Source organism: Embiotoca jacksoni, unplaced genomic scaffold, assembly GCF_022577435.1.
Source record: "Embiotoca jacksoni isolate LCO1_2020_lvr unplaced genomic scaffold, fEmbJac1.0.p SCAF_16, whole genome shotgun sequence".
Lineage (NCBI taxonomy): Eukaryota > Metazoa > Chordata > Actinopteri > Embiotocidae > Embiotoca > Embiotoca jacksoni.
In genome coordinates, this window is record NW_027185296.1 from 9,016,367 (window position 1) to 9,037,500 (window position 21,134).

At 43.0% G+C, this 21,134-nt stretch overlaps 1 protein-coding gene across 1 annotated transcript in view; it reads left to right on the forward strand.

The window, feature by feature from the left end:
- The first annotated feature begins 4,392 nt into the window (after nt 1-4,392).
- nhsa (Nance-Horan syndrome a (congenital cataracts and dental anomalies)) overlaps nt 4,393-21,134 on the forward strand; it is a 58,898-nt gene continuing 42,156 nt past the window's right edge. Inside the window, exon 1 of the mRNA XM_069150762.1 lies at nt 4,393-4,828. Coding sequence (XP_069006863.1) covers nt 4,549-4,828 — 280 coding nt within the window. The 5' untranslated portion in view covers nt 4,393-4,548. The remainder of the gene's footprint in view (nt 4,829-21,134) is intronic.

Sequence of the window (21,134 nt, forward strand, 5' to 3'; positions counted from 1 at the left end):
TGGAAAGATCATTTGTAGATGCTGTTGGCACCATGAATGTAGAAAACGTGCAAAACTTCTGAAAAATATAGAATAAATTAAAGTGTTTCCTGAGAGCAACAACAATAAACTTTACTTGTACAGCACTTTTCAAAACCGTTACAAAGTGCTTTACAGAGTACAATAAAATAGTACACACAATCAAGATATATTACATTTGATTTCATTATATAGAGACAAATCACAACAAATGTCATCTCGGCTATTGACATAGTAAAGTTTTTACAACAATTCAACAGTTCCCACATGGGCAACAGCTGGAAGGAAAAACTCCTTTTTAACAGGAAGAAAACCTCCAACAGAACGAGGTGAGTGGCCGTCTGCCTTGAACTGTTGGGGTGAGGGGAGAGCAGCGAGAGAAAAGACCAGTATAGAAAGACAGCAAACGGTAAACATGGGGTAGGTTGGTTGGGCCAGTAACCACCGACCATAGACATGCTTCTACTGTGTACCTGAAAAAGATACCACAAAACTACTGGAGCGAGGAGAACTGCATAGGCAACAAACAACAGACACAACTACAGGAGAGACAACATGTAGAATGGATGTAATAAAAGAAGGATTGAAACTAAACAAATTATAGATTTTATACGATAAATAAAAGGTTCCCCATATTTTGAGGAGTCATTTAAAAATAACTACTGAGTTAGCAAGCCCGGGCAACAACAGGAAAAGCCTCTAAAATTTGCATGCATTAATGGATGTATCAGCAGTCATCATCACATCATGGATACGAAATGCAACAGAGATCAAACAGACGGCAGTCAAAACCCCCTGGCTCTCACAAAGCAGCTGTGCTTTCTCCGACACAGACACAACAACCAAGGGTCGAGCGGATCGCCACTGATGGCTGTATTCCCAGACCCTCCGCCGCTGCCGTCCAAAAATATCCAGTGTCACGCTTAGCACCTCACACACTGATGGGCCCATTGCTTTCTGATTCAAGTGCTGCACTCACCCCACGTCCTGCAACCACCTCCTCTGGTCCGTGACCAAGCACTGGGGTTTTTAATCGACCCATTCATTTTTCTACATGTTGTGTTTTTAGCCACACCAGTGACACAGCTCTGGAATGTGGGTGCAGCCATTCGGTCTACCACTTTGACCCAGACATGAAATATTTCATCCGTTACTGCCATGAAATTTCACACATTCCTGTTCTCCAAAGGAGAAATTCAAATGGCTTTGGTGCTTTTAACAGAAATGCTCGCCATCACTTGTGGAACAAATGTTCAAGTCCCCCATGAGGAGGAACCGAGAAGACTTTGATGATTCTCTGACCTTTTTATGTAGCGCCATTATTGCAGCAGAAATTCTGTTTGATCGTTTGAACTTTAGTTAATTTATGAGTAAATGCCTGCATAACTAATGACATTCTTTTTTTCCTGGAGATAGCAGCATATAACTCACTTTTTAGGATGTTAACTATCCTGCAAGACTAAATTGAGCCCAGCACAGAACCTAAAACAACTGAATGACTTCTTTTTTTTGTCAGAAAGAGCAAAGTGAAACCGATTCTTCAGGTAAAACAACGTGTTTGAGTCTGTGTGCAGGCATCCTGAGGTAATACATCCAACATCTGACATGGAGAACATGAATGAGCAGGAATGAATAAGTTCAGTCTGAGAAAAACAGACACCGGATGCCAGACGACAACTACGGCCCTTGTAATTCCTCCGTGCCATAACCAATATTTGGCACGGTCCTGCGAGTCAGTACTTGCCACATCAATTTAACAGCGTCTCCTCCCGTGCTGTAGGTTTTATTTTATCTTATACATCATGAGAGGAGTGTGTGTGTGTGTGTGTGTGTGTGTGTGTGTGTGTTCATGAGATCAGATGGTTTAACAGGGAGGCATTCTCACTGAACTATAAATACCACTTAAAAGTGTTTGGTTTGCATTTCAAGATGACAGCTGCACGTGATGAGGAAACTATATGTGTCAGCCATGTGTTGTCTCCAAGTGCCTGTTTGATATAATTGCCATCCAGCCATCTCCCACTTAGTCAGTGACTGACTTATTATTATGTTCTATTAATGATCTGCGTAGCTGGAGACACTGATAATTAGCGCTCCCAGACACAAATCCTCAGTGACAGAACTGGGCCCGAAGACCTCCACATCAAGTCATGTCGTCAAAACTAAAGTGTAACAACCCAATGAAGCAACCCAAATATAATCTACTGAAGCAAGCTGGTGAGGACATGAAGAGCAGTTTTTCTAAGTACGGCGTAAATAAACTATCCATATCATCCCTGGTGGCTCCAAGTTAAAGCTGACTCCTCTCACAACAAAGATTACCAGCTTTTGTCTGTTTAAGTTAGCCCTTTTGTCGCAGTACCATTACTCAAAGATGACGACATACGCCGCTTCTCTGGTCCCTCCTTTGTCCCCGGCCGGGCTTTGCAAAGGTTGCACTTCTGGTGTGGACATTGGTTAGGCCACAGGAAGAGCTTTGGGACTGTCACCTCTGTCCATTCTGGCCCCGTCAGCTGCTGGGATTTAGCTAAACACTCATTCAGCAAATGTGAATGAAGCTCATCCCGGGCCGTCAGGTCTACACACAGAGGTGAAAGCAGAGATTAACCTAGGCAGGGATGTGACAAACTATATGAGGAATTCTTGTAGTTTTATCGCACATTAAGAATGAATGCAAATAAATGTTAAATGTATTTGTTGGATATCCTTGCATACAAATAAACTGCTCTTTAGAAGCTGCAAAAATGTATGTATTTGTAATGGTGTAAAGACTGTAATCTCGCGATCCTTCTTAAATCTCCGTTACACCACATGTTGACCTGCAGCTTTTGAAGAGTGACCTCAGCTTTTGTCTGAGCTACTTTCAGTGTTGGAAGAAGTGTTCAGATCCTTAACTTAAGTACAGCAAGATCAAAATACTCCGTTACAAGTAAAACGTCAGTGTTAAAAATTCTACTTAAGTAAAAGCATGTTACTGTTGTAGCTGCTGCAGGTGGCGCTAGTTTGAACTACTTCATATCCAGTTTTCTATACAGATCAATGTGAGGGGTCGTCCGACCATTACTGGGAGAGGAAAGAAGAAAGAAGAAAGTTCTGATCCACAATTCAGTTTTCAGTTTTTGGCCTTTTTCTCTACAAACTTTGATTTTTTTTTCTGAGATATTTGATCATTTGAACATTTCTTGAAATGAAACCATGCATGTGAGAAGTTTAAAGGGAAAAATCTCTGTTTACACCTCATAGACATGTGAAATGCGATCCCGAGTACACTGATTTTCTGAAGACAAAATAAGTTGGAAACCCCTGGTTTCATCTTTCACCAAATGTTCTGTTTTAAAAGCTTGTTAAATTATCCATTGTCTTAAATCTTCATCTTAAAAGTAACTATCGCTGTCAAATATATGTAGTAGAGTTGGAAGTACTATATTTTCCTCTGGATATTAAAAGGTGAATGATGTTGAATTATACTGTACACATACATAGGCTGTGTATTGGCATGAACTTGGTTAAATGCACATTATGATACAGGGGAAACAATTCAATGTATTGCAGTAGATTGCAGCTTTTAAATACAATTTTAGGAAAACGCTCACACCACGATATGCCTGAATTAAAAAAGTTACCTTTTTTTTTTTTTTTTATCAAATCAGAACAGAGGGATCTGCATAAGCATTAACACACAGCACCTGTAACACCCACCATCATAGCAATCGTTTTTGTGCAAGCTAAGCAAAAGGAATTGCCAAGAATCTTTGCATACATTATCTCTTTAGTTTCAACTATTAATTAAAAATGCATAGTGTTTTTCAAAATAGATAGATAGATAGATAGATAGATAGATAGATAGATAGATAGATAGATAGATAGATAGATAGATAGATAGATAAAATATCACTAAATATAATATGGTGATACTCAAGCCACATGCTCATATTTAACAAGACAAAGAGAAAATGATTCATGAGCATAAATCAATAATTAATCAGGCTTTTACCCCTTGATTCTTTCATTGTCTTCCTCCTGATAATAAAAGCTGTAAACTGCTACTCCAACAGGGATTTCAGAGGGATTTAAACAGGCCGTGCTCAATCCTGTCTTTTTCTGCTTTTTACATTATATGGTGTTTCTTATTGTTCCGTCATGTCACTCTAATTTACATATAAAGCTTTTGCTCTGCTGTGTTTGCAGTGTCCCATAAGAGTGTTGCAGGATTATTATTGTTGTTCTGTTGACTGTGAACCAAGGGAGTCCTGATCCACAAAGCCCCGGGGCTCCACTCCAGGTCTTCCAGCAGACTGTTTTTAAAAACCACCTCTACTTTGGAGCAGTGAAAAACACAGCAGCATTAGGGCAGCAGATGACCCGGCGTAGCAGCGAGGAGCACAACAGTCCTCTCTAACAAATGAAAGGATGGGGGGCATCAGCCGCAGCTGAATTCAGACAAACTGGATCAGGGGCCGAGGGGACGCGACAGCTCTCTGCTCAGTCTTGGGTGACTTTTGTTGGATTTATTCCCGGGTCCACAACAACATGCCATTTGCCAAAAGAGTCGTAGAACCCCAGTTACTGTGCAGGTATCAAATCCCAAACGAGGGGGGTCTAGTTTTCGAGGATTTGGTCTCCATCAGTAATGTGGCTCTATCCCGGACCTTGCGGCAGCTGTCGGACCTGGCCAAACATGCCTGCTCCATATTCCAGGAGCTGGAGAGCGACCTCACCTCCACCAGCCTGCGGGTCAGGGGGCTGCAGAGCAAGATCAACCAACTTCAGCAGACCTGCTCCGAGCTGGACCCCAAACAGGAGGCAGTGCGTGAGTACTGGCTGTTTTATACACCGGAGCTGCTGCCTGCGCGCGTCCAGCGCGCGACTCTGAAAGAAAACCGCACGAGGAGGCATCAAATTCTCCCAAAGCGGTGACGTAGATGAATAAAAGTTAGCAAAGTTGAGCACGAACAGCGGACCGGTTGGGTCGCGACAGAAATGATGCAACACAAGCTTTAAAAAAAACTACCTACATTGACGCAGTAAAGTCCATGTCGGCAAATTTGATTTATTTTTTATTTTTTTTTAATGTGAAGCTAATTTTAATAGCAAGCTAATATGAGCGTCGCAGTTGTGGTAGAAAATGAGTCCGACAGGGAGACGTGCGCTGCCGCGTCTTCCCACGCTGAGGGGCGTCTGACAGTCCGGCTGTCCGTCCCGACCTCAGGCGACGTCGGCTACTACGTTGCTGCGACTCACGCTTCATCAGACTTGATCTTGTAGCCGCAACGCTTCTTTTTACTTTTTTTTCTTCTTTTTTTTTTTGTAGCTTCAGTTAAGTTACAGGTAACTTTGTTGCTTACGCACGTTTCTCCCTCTTAATTGTAGTCGAAGCATTTTCTTTTGCGTGCGGAGACTCCAGAGACTCCGGAGACTCCGGAGACTCCGGAGAGTGTCTCTGTGGTATTATTTGACCTCTGAGCGTCCGTGAAGCGCTTAAAAGTTCGACATGATGTTGAGGCTCGTCCTCCTTCATGTGTTGAACCTCGCTGTGGCCACCAGTAAGAATTCATTACCCTGATAACACAGCATGAGGCCATCTCTCCTGGCCCCTTTAATCTGTGCCCCCCCCCCCCCCCCCTCCCCCAAGCCCCCCATCACCTCCACCTCCCTGAGTGACTGGAGATGGCTTGACATTAGTGTGTGTGTCTAAGTCCACTCTCCAGTAAACACTTAGGAAACCTGTGTCCCTCCCCCCCCCCCCCTCCCAGAGTGATCCATCCCAGGACCAGTTTCTGCAGCTTGGACATACCCCAGTGGATTTACCCCGCTTTAGTTTAGGTTCAGCAAGTCCTTGCATGTTCCCCAGACCCTGCTTCCTGTGGTCTGGGAATGGGTTATTTTGCCTGAAGGTATTTATGTGCGGGATGGATAGCTGCCTGCCACCACCCCACCCCCCCACCCCCTCACCCCATGCCTCCCACCGACCCCCTCCTCCCAAAAAAAGACCCCTTTTAAACTCAGTGTAAACTGTGAGATGTCTGCAGAGATATTTTTTTTTTAAAACAGCAAATGCCCGAAGCGGTTGTTTGAAGCAGACTTGCTGGTTTGTTTTTCTGCTATGCAGAATATTGAGTTAAATGCAGTCTGAATACTCTGCATATTATTGATGTGTCTCTTGGTCCTGGTTTATCTTGAAGCTGCAAATCAAAGGCAGCTAAATTTGCTGTTTGGTGATAAAGACAAGTGCACCTGGTTAACGGATGAGTGTAGGTGACGGTAGCTTACTGTTGCGCCCCACTGATCCACCAACTCTCCCAGTGCAACCGGTCTCTCTGCGGATTTTAGACATGTAGTGTTGTTACAATCAAAGCAACACTTTTGAATTAACTACTCACAGCTAAGTCCTGTCCTGTTGAATGGACTTCGCCACAATGGAGCACCATTAAATAGGAATGTTTTAACTTTTCATTCATGATTATTTCACTGCATAAAGTGATATCAAATGCCTTCATGCCACATGTTGTACAGGAGATCTTGCGTGCAAGTGTTTCTACATAACTTCTTTTGCATGAAAAAAAGCTTAATTACTCTTAGTTGTGCTTTTCATATTCATGGTGTCAGGGGTGGCCTTAAACAACAGTAGCCTCCCTCATCTGAATGACAATTGGTGTAAATGGAGCAGTTGAAGGCACGGAGAGGCCAGTAGGTGGTGGTGGGCCTTTATGATGTGGCTGTGACCTGTCCTGAGGATACAGCTGCAGATTCATTCACCATACAGAATTATGCAGAATCAGATGTTGACTTATTGAAAAGAAGACACACGTGCGGTCTCATCTTAATACCCTGGTGGGTACAAGGAGTTTAGTACATTAGATAAACATGGTCTGAGTTGGTGTTTAACATTGTAGTGCCCTCTGTGGTAATATTTGCATACTGGTGTGTTTTTAAATGCGGGGTGAGATGATGACACATTTGGGTCAAGAGACTTTGTTCGCTCAAAGTGCAAAGTGTCTTCTCTTTCACTTCTGATTCATCTCATGTTGAACCTTTTATTCTTTATCAGCAACACCGGTAGTACAATATAAGAGGTGTGCTTTGTGCTCCGGGAAGTCCATATATAGACACTGCAGTGATGCTGTTTGAGTCACACAACTATTTATATAAGAGAATCCAATTCAACAAGATGTACAAGAGTCATATAAAGCAGAAAAGATGGTTTCTTTTTGTCAGTCTAATGATTCACTTCCATGCCGAGACACTCTCTCTTTCTGTTCTCTCGCTTATCCTCCGTCTCTCACACACACTCTTAAACACACACAAGCACACCAGGCGCCGTGCCTGGCATATATCCCTCAGCCCTGTGTTTGGACAGCTCTCCAGTGACACCCCATCAATGTCTGCATTGGACGAGCATCAGAGCTCCTCAGGCGGCCCGGGCCCTGCAGTGCAGTCCCATGTCGGAGCACTCCGCTGGGTTTTAAGTTACACTGGCTCCGTGTTGCAGGGGGAGCCGTCATACTTGTGGCAGCAAGTGGCCCTCTGGCTTTTCTGGTCCGAGAGCACATGGCTGGAAGTTTACCACATTCCTCGTACAGACCGCGCTAGAGACTGCTTCCCATTACCAAATAGAGGAAAACAGTAGTCCCGCGGCTCCACAGAGCAGAACTGAGTAAAACTAAGCAGCAAACAGGACGGCACTGTGTCCTGCTTGTCCTGCTTAGTATAGATCCGAGACCAAGACCTGACTAATCCGTAATGCGTTAGTGTTGCAAACTATGTGCATACTCTTACATAATGATCTTGTGACTTTTGTTAAAAGTGATAAGATGTGTTATCGGTTGTAGTATTACTCCAGAAACGCTCAGTAAATACGTGAAACGCTGATGAAATGCTTTCAACAACAGAACAGTGGCAAAAAAGGTCTGCTTTTATTTGACACCTGTGCACAATCAATATGATAATGTGCAATAAAAATAAAGAATTTAAAGAGAATTTTTTTTTTGAAAACGAACAGCCAGGATGAATATCTTAACTTTTAGGTAAGCACGTTCAATTTATAATGCCGTTTGAAGAAATAACTCCAGCCAGCAAGTGCGCAGCATTCACAATTCTGTCCTACGCTGAGGATTTGATTAAAATAATCAACCAGCCGACTGATTCAGTCGCACTGATATTACTTACATTTGTAACTGTCATCCATACTATTTGAACTAAAAGAAATCTGGTCAGACTTTGCTTGACACACACTGCGTGTTATGTAACATCAAGACACGGCCTGCAGCAGTTACAACTCTTCACGACCGTGCATTGAGATGCTTTAGGCTTTCCTCTGCGCTGTATTTCCGGGTGCTTAAACAACCCGAGACGAAAGCCCAAGCCCCATGTAGAGTATTTATGTTCTGCAGTTTCCATCCCTCCTGTCTCTTGATGTCACTCCAGTCTTCACGCAGCTCTGTGAGTTTCTGTGGATGGCAATAGCACTGTTGCAGCTTAGACCAGGGAGCCACATTAGCCCACTGACAGTCCTTCCCCTCTGCATTTCATTGACCCAGTCTGGCCATTTGATGCACTAAGTGAGGCTGCATTGACGAGTAAATGCACACTCCATCCGAGGTCAACGTCTGTCGATGTTGGAATCGGCAGCAGAGCTTCAGATAATGCAGTTTGGTCAGTGAGTGAAATCAGATTTTATTAGCAGCGTTCTGTCGTGTGATTCCATTTTTATTATCAAGCTGCTGATTTAAATACATGAGGTGGAACAGACAGGAACACAGACTTTAAATACACACAAGGAAATGAAATACATCAGCGCATCTTGGATGAAGAGCCTCCACCTTTCTTTTTCTCTTTCATTATCAGAGCCACAAGCATATTTCTGCAGGTCCAGACAACCTGCCATTGATATAGTACCTCTGCTAATTATAGAGCAGATTTCAAAGACTTTGCTCTCTCATTCCTGCACCAACCCCCTCTTTCCTCCTCTGAGACAGACACTGAGAAAGCCCAGGCAGCCTTGTTGTTTAGCTAATGTCATTTCATTTCTTTCTCATTGCTTTTATTCAGCACTCTGACTTTGCATTTTTTGGACCGGAGTATAAAAAAAAGTATCAAATTATGAACGAACCGGTGGCTTCGTTCAGTGTTCTACGTTGTAAACTACTTGACATTGAAAACTGAACTGAAAGTTTCCCGTTCTTTCATTAACCATGTGTGCGTTTCAGCACCTCGGCCCCCCGGTGGATCGCCCGGCCTACAATTGAAGTGGTTTCTTCTGAACCGTTCTGTCAAGTCAAGCATTCCTAAAAGCCAGTGACCAGGAAACCACAATGCTCGCTTGCACTTCTGGGACCTTGCACCCCACACATGCTCCCCTAAATTGGCCTGTGGAGCCGGTGTCATTAGGCGAGATGGGGGAGAAACCGGAGGCAGAGTTTGTTTATGAAAGGAGATGTTTTGTTAAAATGAAGGTGAAGGTTTTTTCATTGCTTCGCTTGAGGGAAATGTGTGAATTATTACACTTTACATTCCTGTGGTGGGACCCTCCACGAGAGCAAGTGCTACTGAGTCAGTCTACACACTCACCTAAAATCCCGCTGCTGGTCCTCTGTATATTTTCAGGTGTATAGGCTAACATTTGTGTTGAGGGCCTCTCTATGGGAACGTATGCGTGTGAAACAGAACTGTTTTTATAACGGCATTTTTCTCCAGAGGAAGTTAAGCTCCAGTTTGTTGTTGCCAAGAGGTGATTGTTTTTGCTTTTGCAGAAATCGAGGGCCATGATAAGATATCTCCCTGCCACGAGGTGTGTCAGTGTCTCTCCCACACACATGCTCTCTTATTAAATAGCATTGCCCAGCAGTCATTACTCTTTATGGAGCTCTGTGTGGTGTGGGGCTAAGGCACAATTTAAGCCTGTCCTGAATGAAGTAGGGCGGGTAAAGTCATCTACCCCCTGACCTTACAAGCCTGCTGACCCCACAACCCCCCTTGCACACCTTATCAAAACACAAAAGAGCAAACACAGCCGCCTCCATTTGCTTATCACGCACCCTCTAAAGACTTGACCGGCCAATTAGAGAGGATTTAACATTTGACATGATATTGAATAGCCACAGGTCAGCAGACCGGCAAAAACCCAGTCCAGGCCCAGGTCTGATTTAACTGTCAACTCAGTAAAGTAAACAACGTGTTTGGTCCAGGTTGTCACTCATGGCTGGTGACAAACTGAGCAGCGAACAGCTGCGTGGCTACTTTTGGATATTTTTTTTGTTCTCCAGTTTCTGTAAGTCGACTCAGATTTAAATCGCCCTTCAAGCTGCACTAAAATTAACTTTTTATTATTATCATCATGACCTAAAGAACCTGTAAATGAACGTTTCTTCTGTGTAAAGCAGGGTTTTTCCTGAGCTGTTACTGTTTTTTTGCACTGCAGCTGAAACTACAACATTTTCTCCAAAGATCAAATAAATACATGTCTGACTTCAGGTTGAACTAACTTTACTGCAGCATACCGTTTACAGCACCTCAGCACATTCTTTTCCGTGGCAACCTGGAGAAATATTGACAGGCCACAGGCCCATAAAACCATTGTCGGCTGGTCTTTGTCTCGCTGCCGGTAGCCAGAAGCGCTTCACGCCACCTGTGTTGGTTTCCTCTCCTCACTCAGACTGTCTCTAAATGATATCATATGCTCCTCCACGCTCCTTCCTCCCAGATCACCATCGTCACAAAGACAGATTTAAATATTATGCAATGGATTTACTTGTAAGACGCATCTCTGGATCTTTGCAGAAAGAGAAGATAAAAAGTTAAGTTCCCATGAACTCTCCTGTTCGTAGTCCACGTGAATAACTAGCTCACTATCTGGTGACAGATTAGTAGAAAACAAGAGATAAAAGATCTGAGACGTCGATGGTGAGTCACATCTATAAAAAAATAAAAAAAGAGCTTTATATTAAGTTAATCCTCCCACGCTATGGAAGACTTATTTTACGAATAGATAGTCCCGTGCTGCAGTCAGTTACAGAGTGTAACTAATCTGTGTCTGTACCTATAAATGTCATGAGGGACATTTTAAAAAGATATTCTCATGCGATAAAGTCTGAACAGACTGGATCAGGGAGAAGATGAGTTAAAACTGACCTGACGTTTTAATATGAAGCGAACACATGTGAATGCAGTCCTTGCCATGCAGGTGTTTAGACTGGGATTTGACAGGAATGTGAAATCCCCTCACATCCTGTCTGTATACGAGCACGCAGCTCAGCCAGGTTGAGTCTTTAAAGTTGAAAGAGCCGTTTCATCAATCATCTTACCATCACCTGAGTGATTCAAAAATAAAGGGCACCTGTTGAATATGAGGGTGTGTGTAAATCGCTTTAGGCTAAGACCGTTTTATCTGCTTGATTAGTCTTTACAGTCTGGTGTTGAGGGTTTCTTTTCCAGCTTGAATTCACTAATCCCCACTAAATCATAATTTAGCAACCATATTCTGGCCCAGCAGGCCTGTCAAGCTTTGGATTTTTCCACATATTGAAGAAGTATAAAAGAGGAGTATAATACTCAGTATTACAGAAGTTTTTAGGGTGATATACAGTATTTTCTTTTAGAACCAAAAGCATGTCCAGCCACCCTCACAAGCAATGCTTACAAATCCAAGGAGCACATAATTTAGTAACTACACCCGTTTGTTAGGTTACAGTTTACAGTGGAAAAGCCCTGTTCAGGATTGAGCATCTCATTTGAAGTATTTCCCCACAGTGTGGAAGCAAGTTCAGGATGCTGTTGAAATATAGGCCTCTGTTTGCAGCTGATGCTGTGTGGTGTCCTCATTTAAGACCCTGTTTACAAGTTGTTTGTTGTAGTCAGCAAAAACCATTGAAACATCAGATGGAGACAGCAGTAGCAGCCAGTTTATGGAGCTAACGTTAGCTGAATTATCAGTGTGGTTACAGGTGTTATGTAAAGGTTTAATAGATTTTGATGTCTCATACAAAGTGACTGGACTGTAATTGTGTTCAACAAGAACCACAAACTGCACTACCACGAGAGCAGCCCACATTTGAAAAATTCTGTCTTGTTCTTAGCAAATGGTTCCCTGATCTTGAAAACCTTCCTCTGCTTTCCTCGTACGACGTCTGTCATTTGAGGCCAGACTCGCTTTTTAAAGTCTTATCTGCTCCCTGCTGTGTTTGTATCCTCCTGTGGGCCTTCTTTTGTCACACTTTTAGTGTAAGTGGTAGAAAGTATCCTGCAACAGGATGGTGGAGCTTCTGTGAACGAGCATCACTGACCTGGATACAGACATTTTGGTGCTTTGCTTTTTGTCACTTCAGCACTTTGTCCCTTTCAACGATGAACTTCTTTTTTTTTTTTACTTTTATTTTCTGAGGAACAGTTCCTAAAGGTTATTTGCAGTTTTGATATCTACAAGAAGATATTTTTGTAGTTTTAAGTACCAAAAAGCATCTCAATATAGTCTTACAGCTTCTTTCTTAAGCATCTCTGTGGAGCTCTACCAACAAAAAGGCTGTTTTGTGAGCATTGATATCAACGACCCTCTCTTCTGATTGGCTGTCTCTGACACATTCCCAGGCCAACCACAAGTTTTCTTTGGTCATGTAGCTTGCGTTCTGTTGCGGAGCTATGTTTTCTTTAACATAAAAAGTTGGACAGTGAGCTGTGCCAAGGGCAAACATATGACATGAGCGTGATTTTGTGACATCACAAACTTCCAAACGGCACAGTTGCTGAATTGTAGCAGTGTGCAGAACCCATGGACCAAATGTTTGGTCACTTTAAAAGTATAGTAATAATATTTGTATAGCACCTTGACCTACCTGCTTTGTAATCAAAAAAGAAACAGAAATCTGAATTTGTGCTATATGAGACCTTTAAAAAAAAGTATAGAGGGCAGAAATAGACATTTACCAGTCACCAGATTTATATTCTTTAGGGTCTTCGATAAGAGTAGCTGTGTCCCTGGGAATGACCTCAGGCCTCCTCACAAGCTTTGGTGGACAGGTGAGCGTGATAGGACGATTATTCGCCATCCGGCTCATCGTGCGCTGAAGCACACGCAAGTTCACCCTCCTTTGGCTTTTCTTCCTCCCTCCTTTATACCCTCCTCCTCTGGGACATTTCCTCGCCATCCGGATTCATCTTTTATTCTTGCCAGTAATTTCTGTGCCTGGCCGCTCCCTCAGGCATTTGTTATACTTTGTTCTTCTCTTCTGACTGCGAGCTCCCTCTGAGCTTCTGGGTCTCTCGCTATCGCTCTCACTCATCTCACTATCCCAGTTTCTTATTTTGAGATTCAGCCAGTCCTGCTCCCAGCAGCCCCACTGGGGAGAGACCATCCTGCTATAGCAGCAAAAAAGTGCCTTGCCATAAAATGGATGACCTGCTCTCCATTATGTTCTGCTTTTCTGCTCGCAGTACTCTGAATTAAACATTTACTGACCACCAGTCAACCATGAGAACTGATGCTTTGTAGTCACAGTAAATCTATTTGGTTTAATATTTGATACAGTACTCAGAACTATAAATACATATAAACCACTCCTCAGTTACTAATTTGTAAATGAGAGTGCTGAATTTGTAAAACAAGCTTTTGGCTCACTGTTCTCTGGGTTTGCAGAATTTCAGTCAAATGAGTAATCAAATGGCCTTTGGCTTGGCCTGAAAGAGAAACAGGATTCATTGGATTTCTCAGTAATTCCTTTCAGTTTCATTGTGACCAAATTTCCAGAGTCTGCTGTACGCAGTTTTTACCGTTAGGTATTTAATTATGAGAAAATGGGAAATTCTAGAGTACCATCAATCTATCCCACAAGTTTCCAGGAAATTGATTCTCCAGTTACTAATCTAAAGGTTGCACCCTTAGTGCTTACCAGGGAGTTCAGACTCAGAGGGAACTTCCTCTGACACCCGAGCACTGAATGAGACACCATATTGTTGCCTGTCCACAATGAAGGTGCAGAAATAGTTAAATCCTCTTACTTCATGTGTTTAGATTTTAACATACCGTGGCATGACAGTTCTGCAGAACTGTCTGGAGCTGTTTCACAGTTAGACAGCAGTGTCCTTCTACCATTACAAACTGCAGCCATCTTTACTGTACAATTGAGAAGCCAAGAAATAGTACAATAGTCAAGTTGAGGGACACAGTAAGACCCATGTGTTGAGTACTCTGCTGCTTTTGGAGAAGGAGGAGGAAATATGAAAAAAGTGAGATGACATTTGGAACAAACCCAGTTTTATATCCTCCATCATAGCTGCTTTAGGGGCTTTTGATTTGATTTGCTCAGTCTGCTGACAAACACTCAACATCTGGCTCCATTCATTACTGTAAGAGTTAATGCTTTATTTTTAGTTTTACAATATTAGATAAATAAAATTTTCCTCTGGTTTTCCACTCTAAATGACACTCGATAATACTAGCATGCTTTAATTGATGTAATTTGCTGTGTACACTGTGGACAAACAGATCACACTGAACGGTCCTTCAAAGCAGCGTGATGAATAGAATCTGCATCTCTAGTATGAAATGGGAAGAAAATTGCCTGGAAAGCTTTTTCTGCCTCAGTTATTTGGGCAAGTATGAATGCTGTGATCAACAATGAAAAGCGGTTATCTATAGGGAATACCAAAGTCTGAGAGCAGCCAAAAAGAACAAAGGTGACTTCAGACGGGAGGCTGGATTTGAATACTCCTTTGATGCCGCTGTGCAAGGTGTATGATAGTGATGCCAGAGGTCGTTACAGCTGGCAAAGAGTTCAGGCTTGTTTTCATATGAAACACAACCCTCGTTTTATTTTGAATAATTCAGTTGACTTTTGTTAAACAAGTATATGAAAGTAAATGAAAAACATTTGGCTGAAACCTGATTTACAGTTTCAGTCATCACAGTTGTGGTTTTGACTGAAGACCGTGGAGAAACAGTTCCTTGAAATAACTTTTTATGGCGAGTCATTTATGGGAAATGTGGACGCTGTTGACCACTATTGCATCACAGGACTAATGGAGGGTCAGCCTGCTGTGGATTGTTCCCATCACTTTATCTGAGGAGCGTATCCCCTCCTTCAGACTGTATCTGAAATGATAGCTGGACATGGTGCGTGGGAGGAAAGTACCTAAAGGTGTGTAGCTACCGGCTAAAAAGCCTCATCTTTTGGCCGTCAGCCCAAAGCTCGCGGCGCCGTGGTTGGGTGTCTTTCATTAGAACGGACTTTCTTTTTCATGTTGCCTCCAGCAGGAATACTGCTAAACTGTAACCAGACGTCAGGGTTTGTTTGTGTGTTTCAGGGTGTGTGTAATATTTTCCTTTTACTGTGTGGGAAACTGAGATACTTTGTGAAATGCATTTGCTTTCCAACTCCCTAACATTGTTGCTCGGCCAAGCATCTTCAAATAGTTCCCTACAGCGTGAAGTTTGTTTGTTTTACAAGATCCATTTTATACATCTTATAATAAAAATTACAAGTGGCAAATCCTGACTCCTCACCGAATGCACTGCTGAGGTTTAAACAGCGTCAATCTGAGAGAGGACTTTCAATGTCACAAAAAATTAGATCAAGTAGTCAAATGGCCAAAATTAGACCACCGTCATGGTAACTATCAGTGTATCTGTGGGAAACTGCAGCTTGATAAAGATGTCTACATTTGCTCTCAGTCATATGACTTGTTGTGGCTGTTGTGGTACTTTGTCTCAGGTTTCAAAACCTTTTCTGAATCTTGGAATCGGCAGATTAAACACATCCATCCGTGTTTGAGAGGTTTGTCCTGCTAACTGCACACTACAGGTCAGACTATTGTTTCTATCAAAGCAGCCTGGAATACATTTGCATTCAAACTATGCTACATATGTGGTCAAAGGAGTCTCCGACTATGTCCAAATGCAGCCTGATCATTCGATTCCCATCAAGGATCATCAATGTATTTTGCATGCAGTGACATCTGTATTTAGAACTGTTTACACACTGGGGACGAGAGGAATAAACAGCACAAAATATTACATTAAATATTAACAGATATTTTTACGCTCAGTGATGCAAATTTGCAAAAGATCCTCAAAAAAAAGATTGAAACGATTTGTGTGAGCTCAGTTCAACATCATCCAGTGATGACAGTATTGTCCATCTCTTCTTCACTTGACAAAAGAAGACGAGGTTATGGTACGTTACCCAAACCTGCTGTGACTCTGTTGCCTGCTTACCAACTTACCAACTGTACTACACCCAAAACTAAACTACATAAACTATTTATTATTCTTATAGAATAGTTGTTTTTGGCACTGCTACTCCACACCCTGTCTTTGTCATTTTTGCAAACAAACACAAGGTGGCTAGAGACACAAACAATCAACATTTTAATTGCAATGCTACGTCCGATCCACTTCCAGACAATGTGATTGGTTGATTCCTTTACTCGCGATGCCGGTGCTCAGAAAAATCGACCTCCTTCCAAAAGAATAGGTCACTTTTTTGCTGCATAATATTTGCATTCTGTGTGAAAGTTCTCCTGACAAAATCAATAGTTCAAAACAATATGTTGACGTGTAAATTGATTGCACAAAAAACTGCGGACCCTCTCCCCAGAGGCACCACCAGCCAGTACACGGGAGCAAAGTGGAGGCGTGTTAGTTGATCCCCCAAGAAAAGATAAACACACACAGAAACATGTCAGACTGATACAGACATAAAAGCACTCGTGCAAATGAAATGGAAAGCAGGCCCTGAATGTCTGCCACGCTGAAACAGGCCGGCCTTCCCTTGCAGATCTCTTTGTGCAGGCGAGCTGCATGCCAGCTGGCCGGCTGCTGGGAAGTTTTGTGTGACTCATTACCTCTCCATTCAGGGACACAAAGCTGGAGCACACTCGCCCATCAGAGCTCGCGGTCTCCCAGCCTCCCGTCTTCACCTTAATGTGAGGTCAAGGTCACGGCTCCCATGCTGGGATGACGCCTGGCAGCTTCATCATCAAACAGCCAATCAGGAGCAGAGCTCTGGGTCACAGGGCTTGTTTGAATGAGGCTGTCAGTAGGAAGTCTCTTCGTTCAGTTGGTGTCTGGACCGTTACCTTGGCAACACTTTGTCTAAGAGAAGAAATGTCCCAGTCGAATCCATTTGGCAGGACACATTGATGACCATTGATTTGAATTCTTTCACTGCATGTGTCCTTAAAGTGTGCCCTTGTTCGTTTTATTTCCCTGCTGTTTGTTCACTCTCAAACTAAATGCCACAGTGGCACCAGCCTTTAACAGAAATGCCTCATTTATCACCTTGATTATGTCTATTCAGTGCTGTCATAAAGCTGTTGATTCCTTCTTTAACCACCAAACCTTCTTGTTAGTCAGACTCTCAGGTGGGGGAGCTCCACTTTGAATGTGTGTTTTCAGAGGTGGAGCTAAAAAGGGAGTGCTTTAGGTGGATCAAAGACGGCTTCTCTCTAACAGAATAACACTTTGTAATCAAAAGCATATGTTGCATGTTTCAGGAGATCCAGGTAGTTGACCCAGAGCTGCGATGAAGGAGCAGAAACGGTGTGAAAAATAGCTGCAGTGTTATTCTGGGCTTAAAAACATAATAAATACCCAAACTGCATACCCAGGCAGATTACAACGATTTACCAAAAGCAACAACAATTTCTGTTTCTCTTTGCTCTCGCTCTCTCTGTGTGTGATTTTTCATTTCAGTAAACCAGCTCATATCAGGTTAACCCTCTATCTGAATGTGGGAACCTGTAAGACACTGCCAGGGCCATCTGTGACTCTGCAGATGGCCCTGCTTGTTAAAGTGGGCCATGGTAGGACCCTGTCGTCTACCCAGGACGGGACAATGGAGATTACGGGTGTCTGATCTCTCGGTTTAAACACAGTCTGAGGACTGCAGGACACAGGGAGGGGCTCGCTGCCCTGATCTTTGAGTCACACCACTGGGTTTTTTTTTCACATCAAGGAATTATCATACACACAGTCACTGAGGGGACTGAGATGTATTCACGGAACACAAATAATCTCACATTTAGGAGGCTGAGATGGTGAGTTTAGTCTCCTCTTTTCAGGCCAGTTGTCTCTCAATGGCACTTCTGCTGCCTTTTGTTGTCTCTGTCTTTTTATGGTGGCTCTTTGTTGAATGCTGGGCTTGAAAAAAACTGTAATCATTTACAGAGGCCAAACCTGCAAAGTGGAGGTCAAGAAAAACTCCTCTTTCAATTTTGCCATTGTATCAAGCGATGCTCACGTCCGCGCTCTACGAAGCACATTCCCACACCCTATTTGGTGTACCGTGTTTCTTGATTGTTGTTAATGTTGGTGCTCCGCCAAAGAATGATCTGTGTGCTCGACCTGTACAGCTGCCAGAGCGAAACATGCTACACTGGCAAATGAGGGAGAGTGAAGATGATACAGTGGTGTATTGGCAGGGGAAGCTTTACTTTAACCTGAGTTTATGTGGGTGAACTAACTGGGAATGCTCTTTAAGTGACACATGCACACCAATTTCAGTCTTACTTGGTGGGATGCTTGTGTCATGACACTCAGTTTAGGGGGTATAGAGACTCTTTAAACTTGTTAATATCCTTGCTTTTTCTTTTAACTTTTTTTAAACACTCCACATTTTCTTGCTCCCTCAGGGTTTCTTGCCAGATTCCCGTTTATGACATCTGTGCACATGTATATAACAGGCAGTGTCAGGATCTCCTCCTGTCCCTGTTTGTCGTTCCCTGTTTCCCCCGATCACCCTTCTCCTCATGTTTCCTGTCTTCTCCCGTGTTTGTTTATTTGTCTGTCAGGTGTTCTATGTTTTGGTCTGTGTCTGGAGGGTGGGGATTCATTCCACTGCCCACCTCCAGTCTCCTCCCACTACCACACCTCATTCAGCTGGCACAGCTGGTTCTCATTCCAGTAATAACCACCTGACAGTATATCAACCCCGGTCCTGCACTCCACCTGCGTCAGTCCGTCGTCTCTCCTGTCCTACCAGTGTGCCTGTCTGCTACCCTGTGGTACATACCTGCTGTCCCGTGTCGTTCCACAGAGATCACCACTTGACGTGTCTTAGCAATCCTGTGTCGGTCCACGGGAAGCCACACAGTCGACCCGGCTGATGTCCTGCATCGGTCCTCGGAGACCACCTGCCTGCCCGCCGCCGCTGAAGGTTCCGCCCGAACCCACAGCGCCCGGTGTGGAGCGAGGGAAAGCGCTCACTAGCCGGCTTGGACCCGCCTACCTCAGCCACCTATTACGGGGACACTCTCACCGGCCTGCACAAGTCTCAGGGACCTTCTCCGCCTCTGGATTCTGCCAGAGTTCCTGCCCCGTAGTGACTGTTGTTGACTTACAGCCATTCTGGACTTGCCTCTGTACTCGCGCATATCCCATGGACTATTCTCCTGTTCTGTGTGTAAAATAAACTTGTGTTACATCAAGTCCTCTGCTGTGTGTGTGCATTTGGGCCTGTTCAACCACCACCTCATAACAGGCAGGATTCAACCTCACCCCCTGTTCTCAGTCCTTCGGGGTCTACTAGTTCAGGACGCACTGATCCTGATCTTATTAAGGAAGTGTTGGCCAGCGAGTCAGAGTTTAAAGTAGCAGACTCTTGGCTGCCTCTTTTATGAATATCTTGACGTGCTGGCTTTAGATTTGGTTATTTATTGAGATAGCAAAGAAAAAAATATTTATGCATGAATTCATCTCTTCATTAATGTGATCATGGAGCACAGATAGTGTTTTTGAATGTGTGTTTTGGCACGGTGTTGAATCTTGAGTTATTGCACAACAATCACTCGACTGGTTCCTCTTCCCACAGATTTTGTTTTCATGACCTCAGCCACGAGAATACTTCAGAAATCTGAGATGTTGGGAAGAATCCAAAGCTGAAGTATCTCTGAGTGATTTATTATTTCTGTTCGAGCCCTCCTCATCCGTGAAACACCTTGTAATTTATGACTTCATCTGAGGGAGTTGAAGCACTCCCAGAAAGTGTGTCAGGTGACTTTTGAATCCAAATCTTAGCGATAACTGTCGATGCACTATAGATATTATATATGGTTATATATATATATATATATATAGGTGAACCAAGGTGTGATTCCCCAAACTGAAACAAGTGTTTCTACTACTGTCTATATATATATATATATATATATATATATATATATATATATATATATATATATATATTGGGGAATCACACCTTGGTTCACCGTATCAGTCAGCAGCCTTTTCAAAAAACAGTTGTTCATACACTCATACACACATGCAGCAAACACACACATATATATATATATATATATATAGAGAGAGAGAGAGAGAGAGAGAGAGAGCCCTGTTTCATTTCATTGTCATTTCTAATCTATGTTTTTGTGCACAGAAGAAGATCTTTATAATAACAACCAATGAGGGTTAAACTGTAAAATACATTCAGTTATATAATTTTTTCAAGATGTTGCCAGATAGCGTAAATGCTTGACTGAAGTTTTCAATGCCTTTTGATCATATCATATTGCACCACATGCAAAGCCAAGTCAAATTTCACACAGTTCAGTTGTGACAATGAAAGAGCACTCTTAACATGATTCAGACTTTAAGAGCCATTAACATTTCAGAGATAACTCGAGGTTCAGTCCGTCATTCATCCTTTGCCGCCGCTAACTGCCTCTATTATGATACACACCTGAGGCATCACACCCCTTTTTTCAAACAACAATGTATTTCTAATAGCAGCACACAGGAGTGCATTACTTTCCAGTGATGTCATGTGCAGCCAGTCTTGCCAAAAAAAGTCAGAACTATGTCGAGCTTCTTGTTTGAAAGGTGCTGGACAGCTGCAGCCTCGTTCTCCATCTGTGAAATGTATATGCTCAACGCAAGCCTTTGTTGCTGACTGGCGATGGCACTGACCCTGGGTCAGGGGTTTGAGTCCCACTGTGGCTGCCCATTGTGAAAATATACACAGTTGTGGTATTTTAATGCAATTTAATTCGGACCAGGTGTCATCTTCTTTCAGCAGCTTTAGAGAAGAGGCAGCAAAATCAACAGGGATTCAAGGGGAAATTGAGATTGAGGTGCGAGTGGAAATATGCAAAAGCATAAGAAGTGGCATCAACAAAGCCATCTGTCTGTTTGA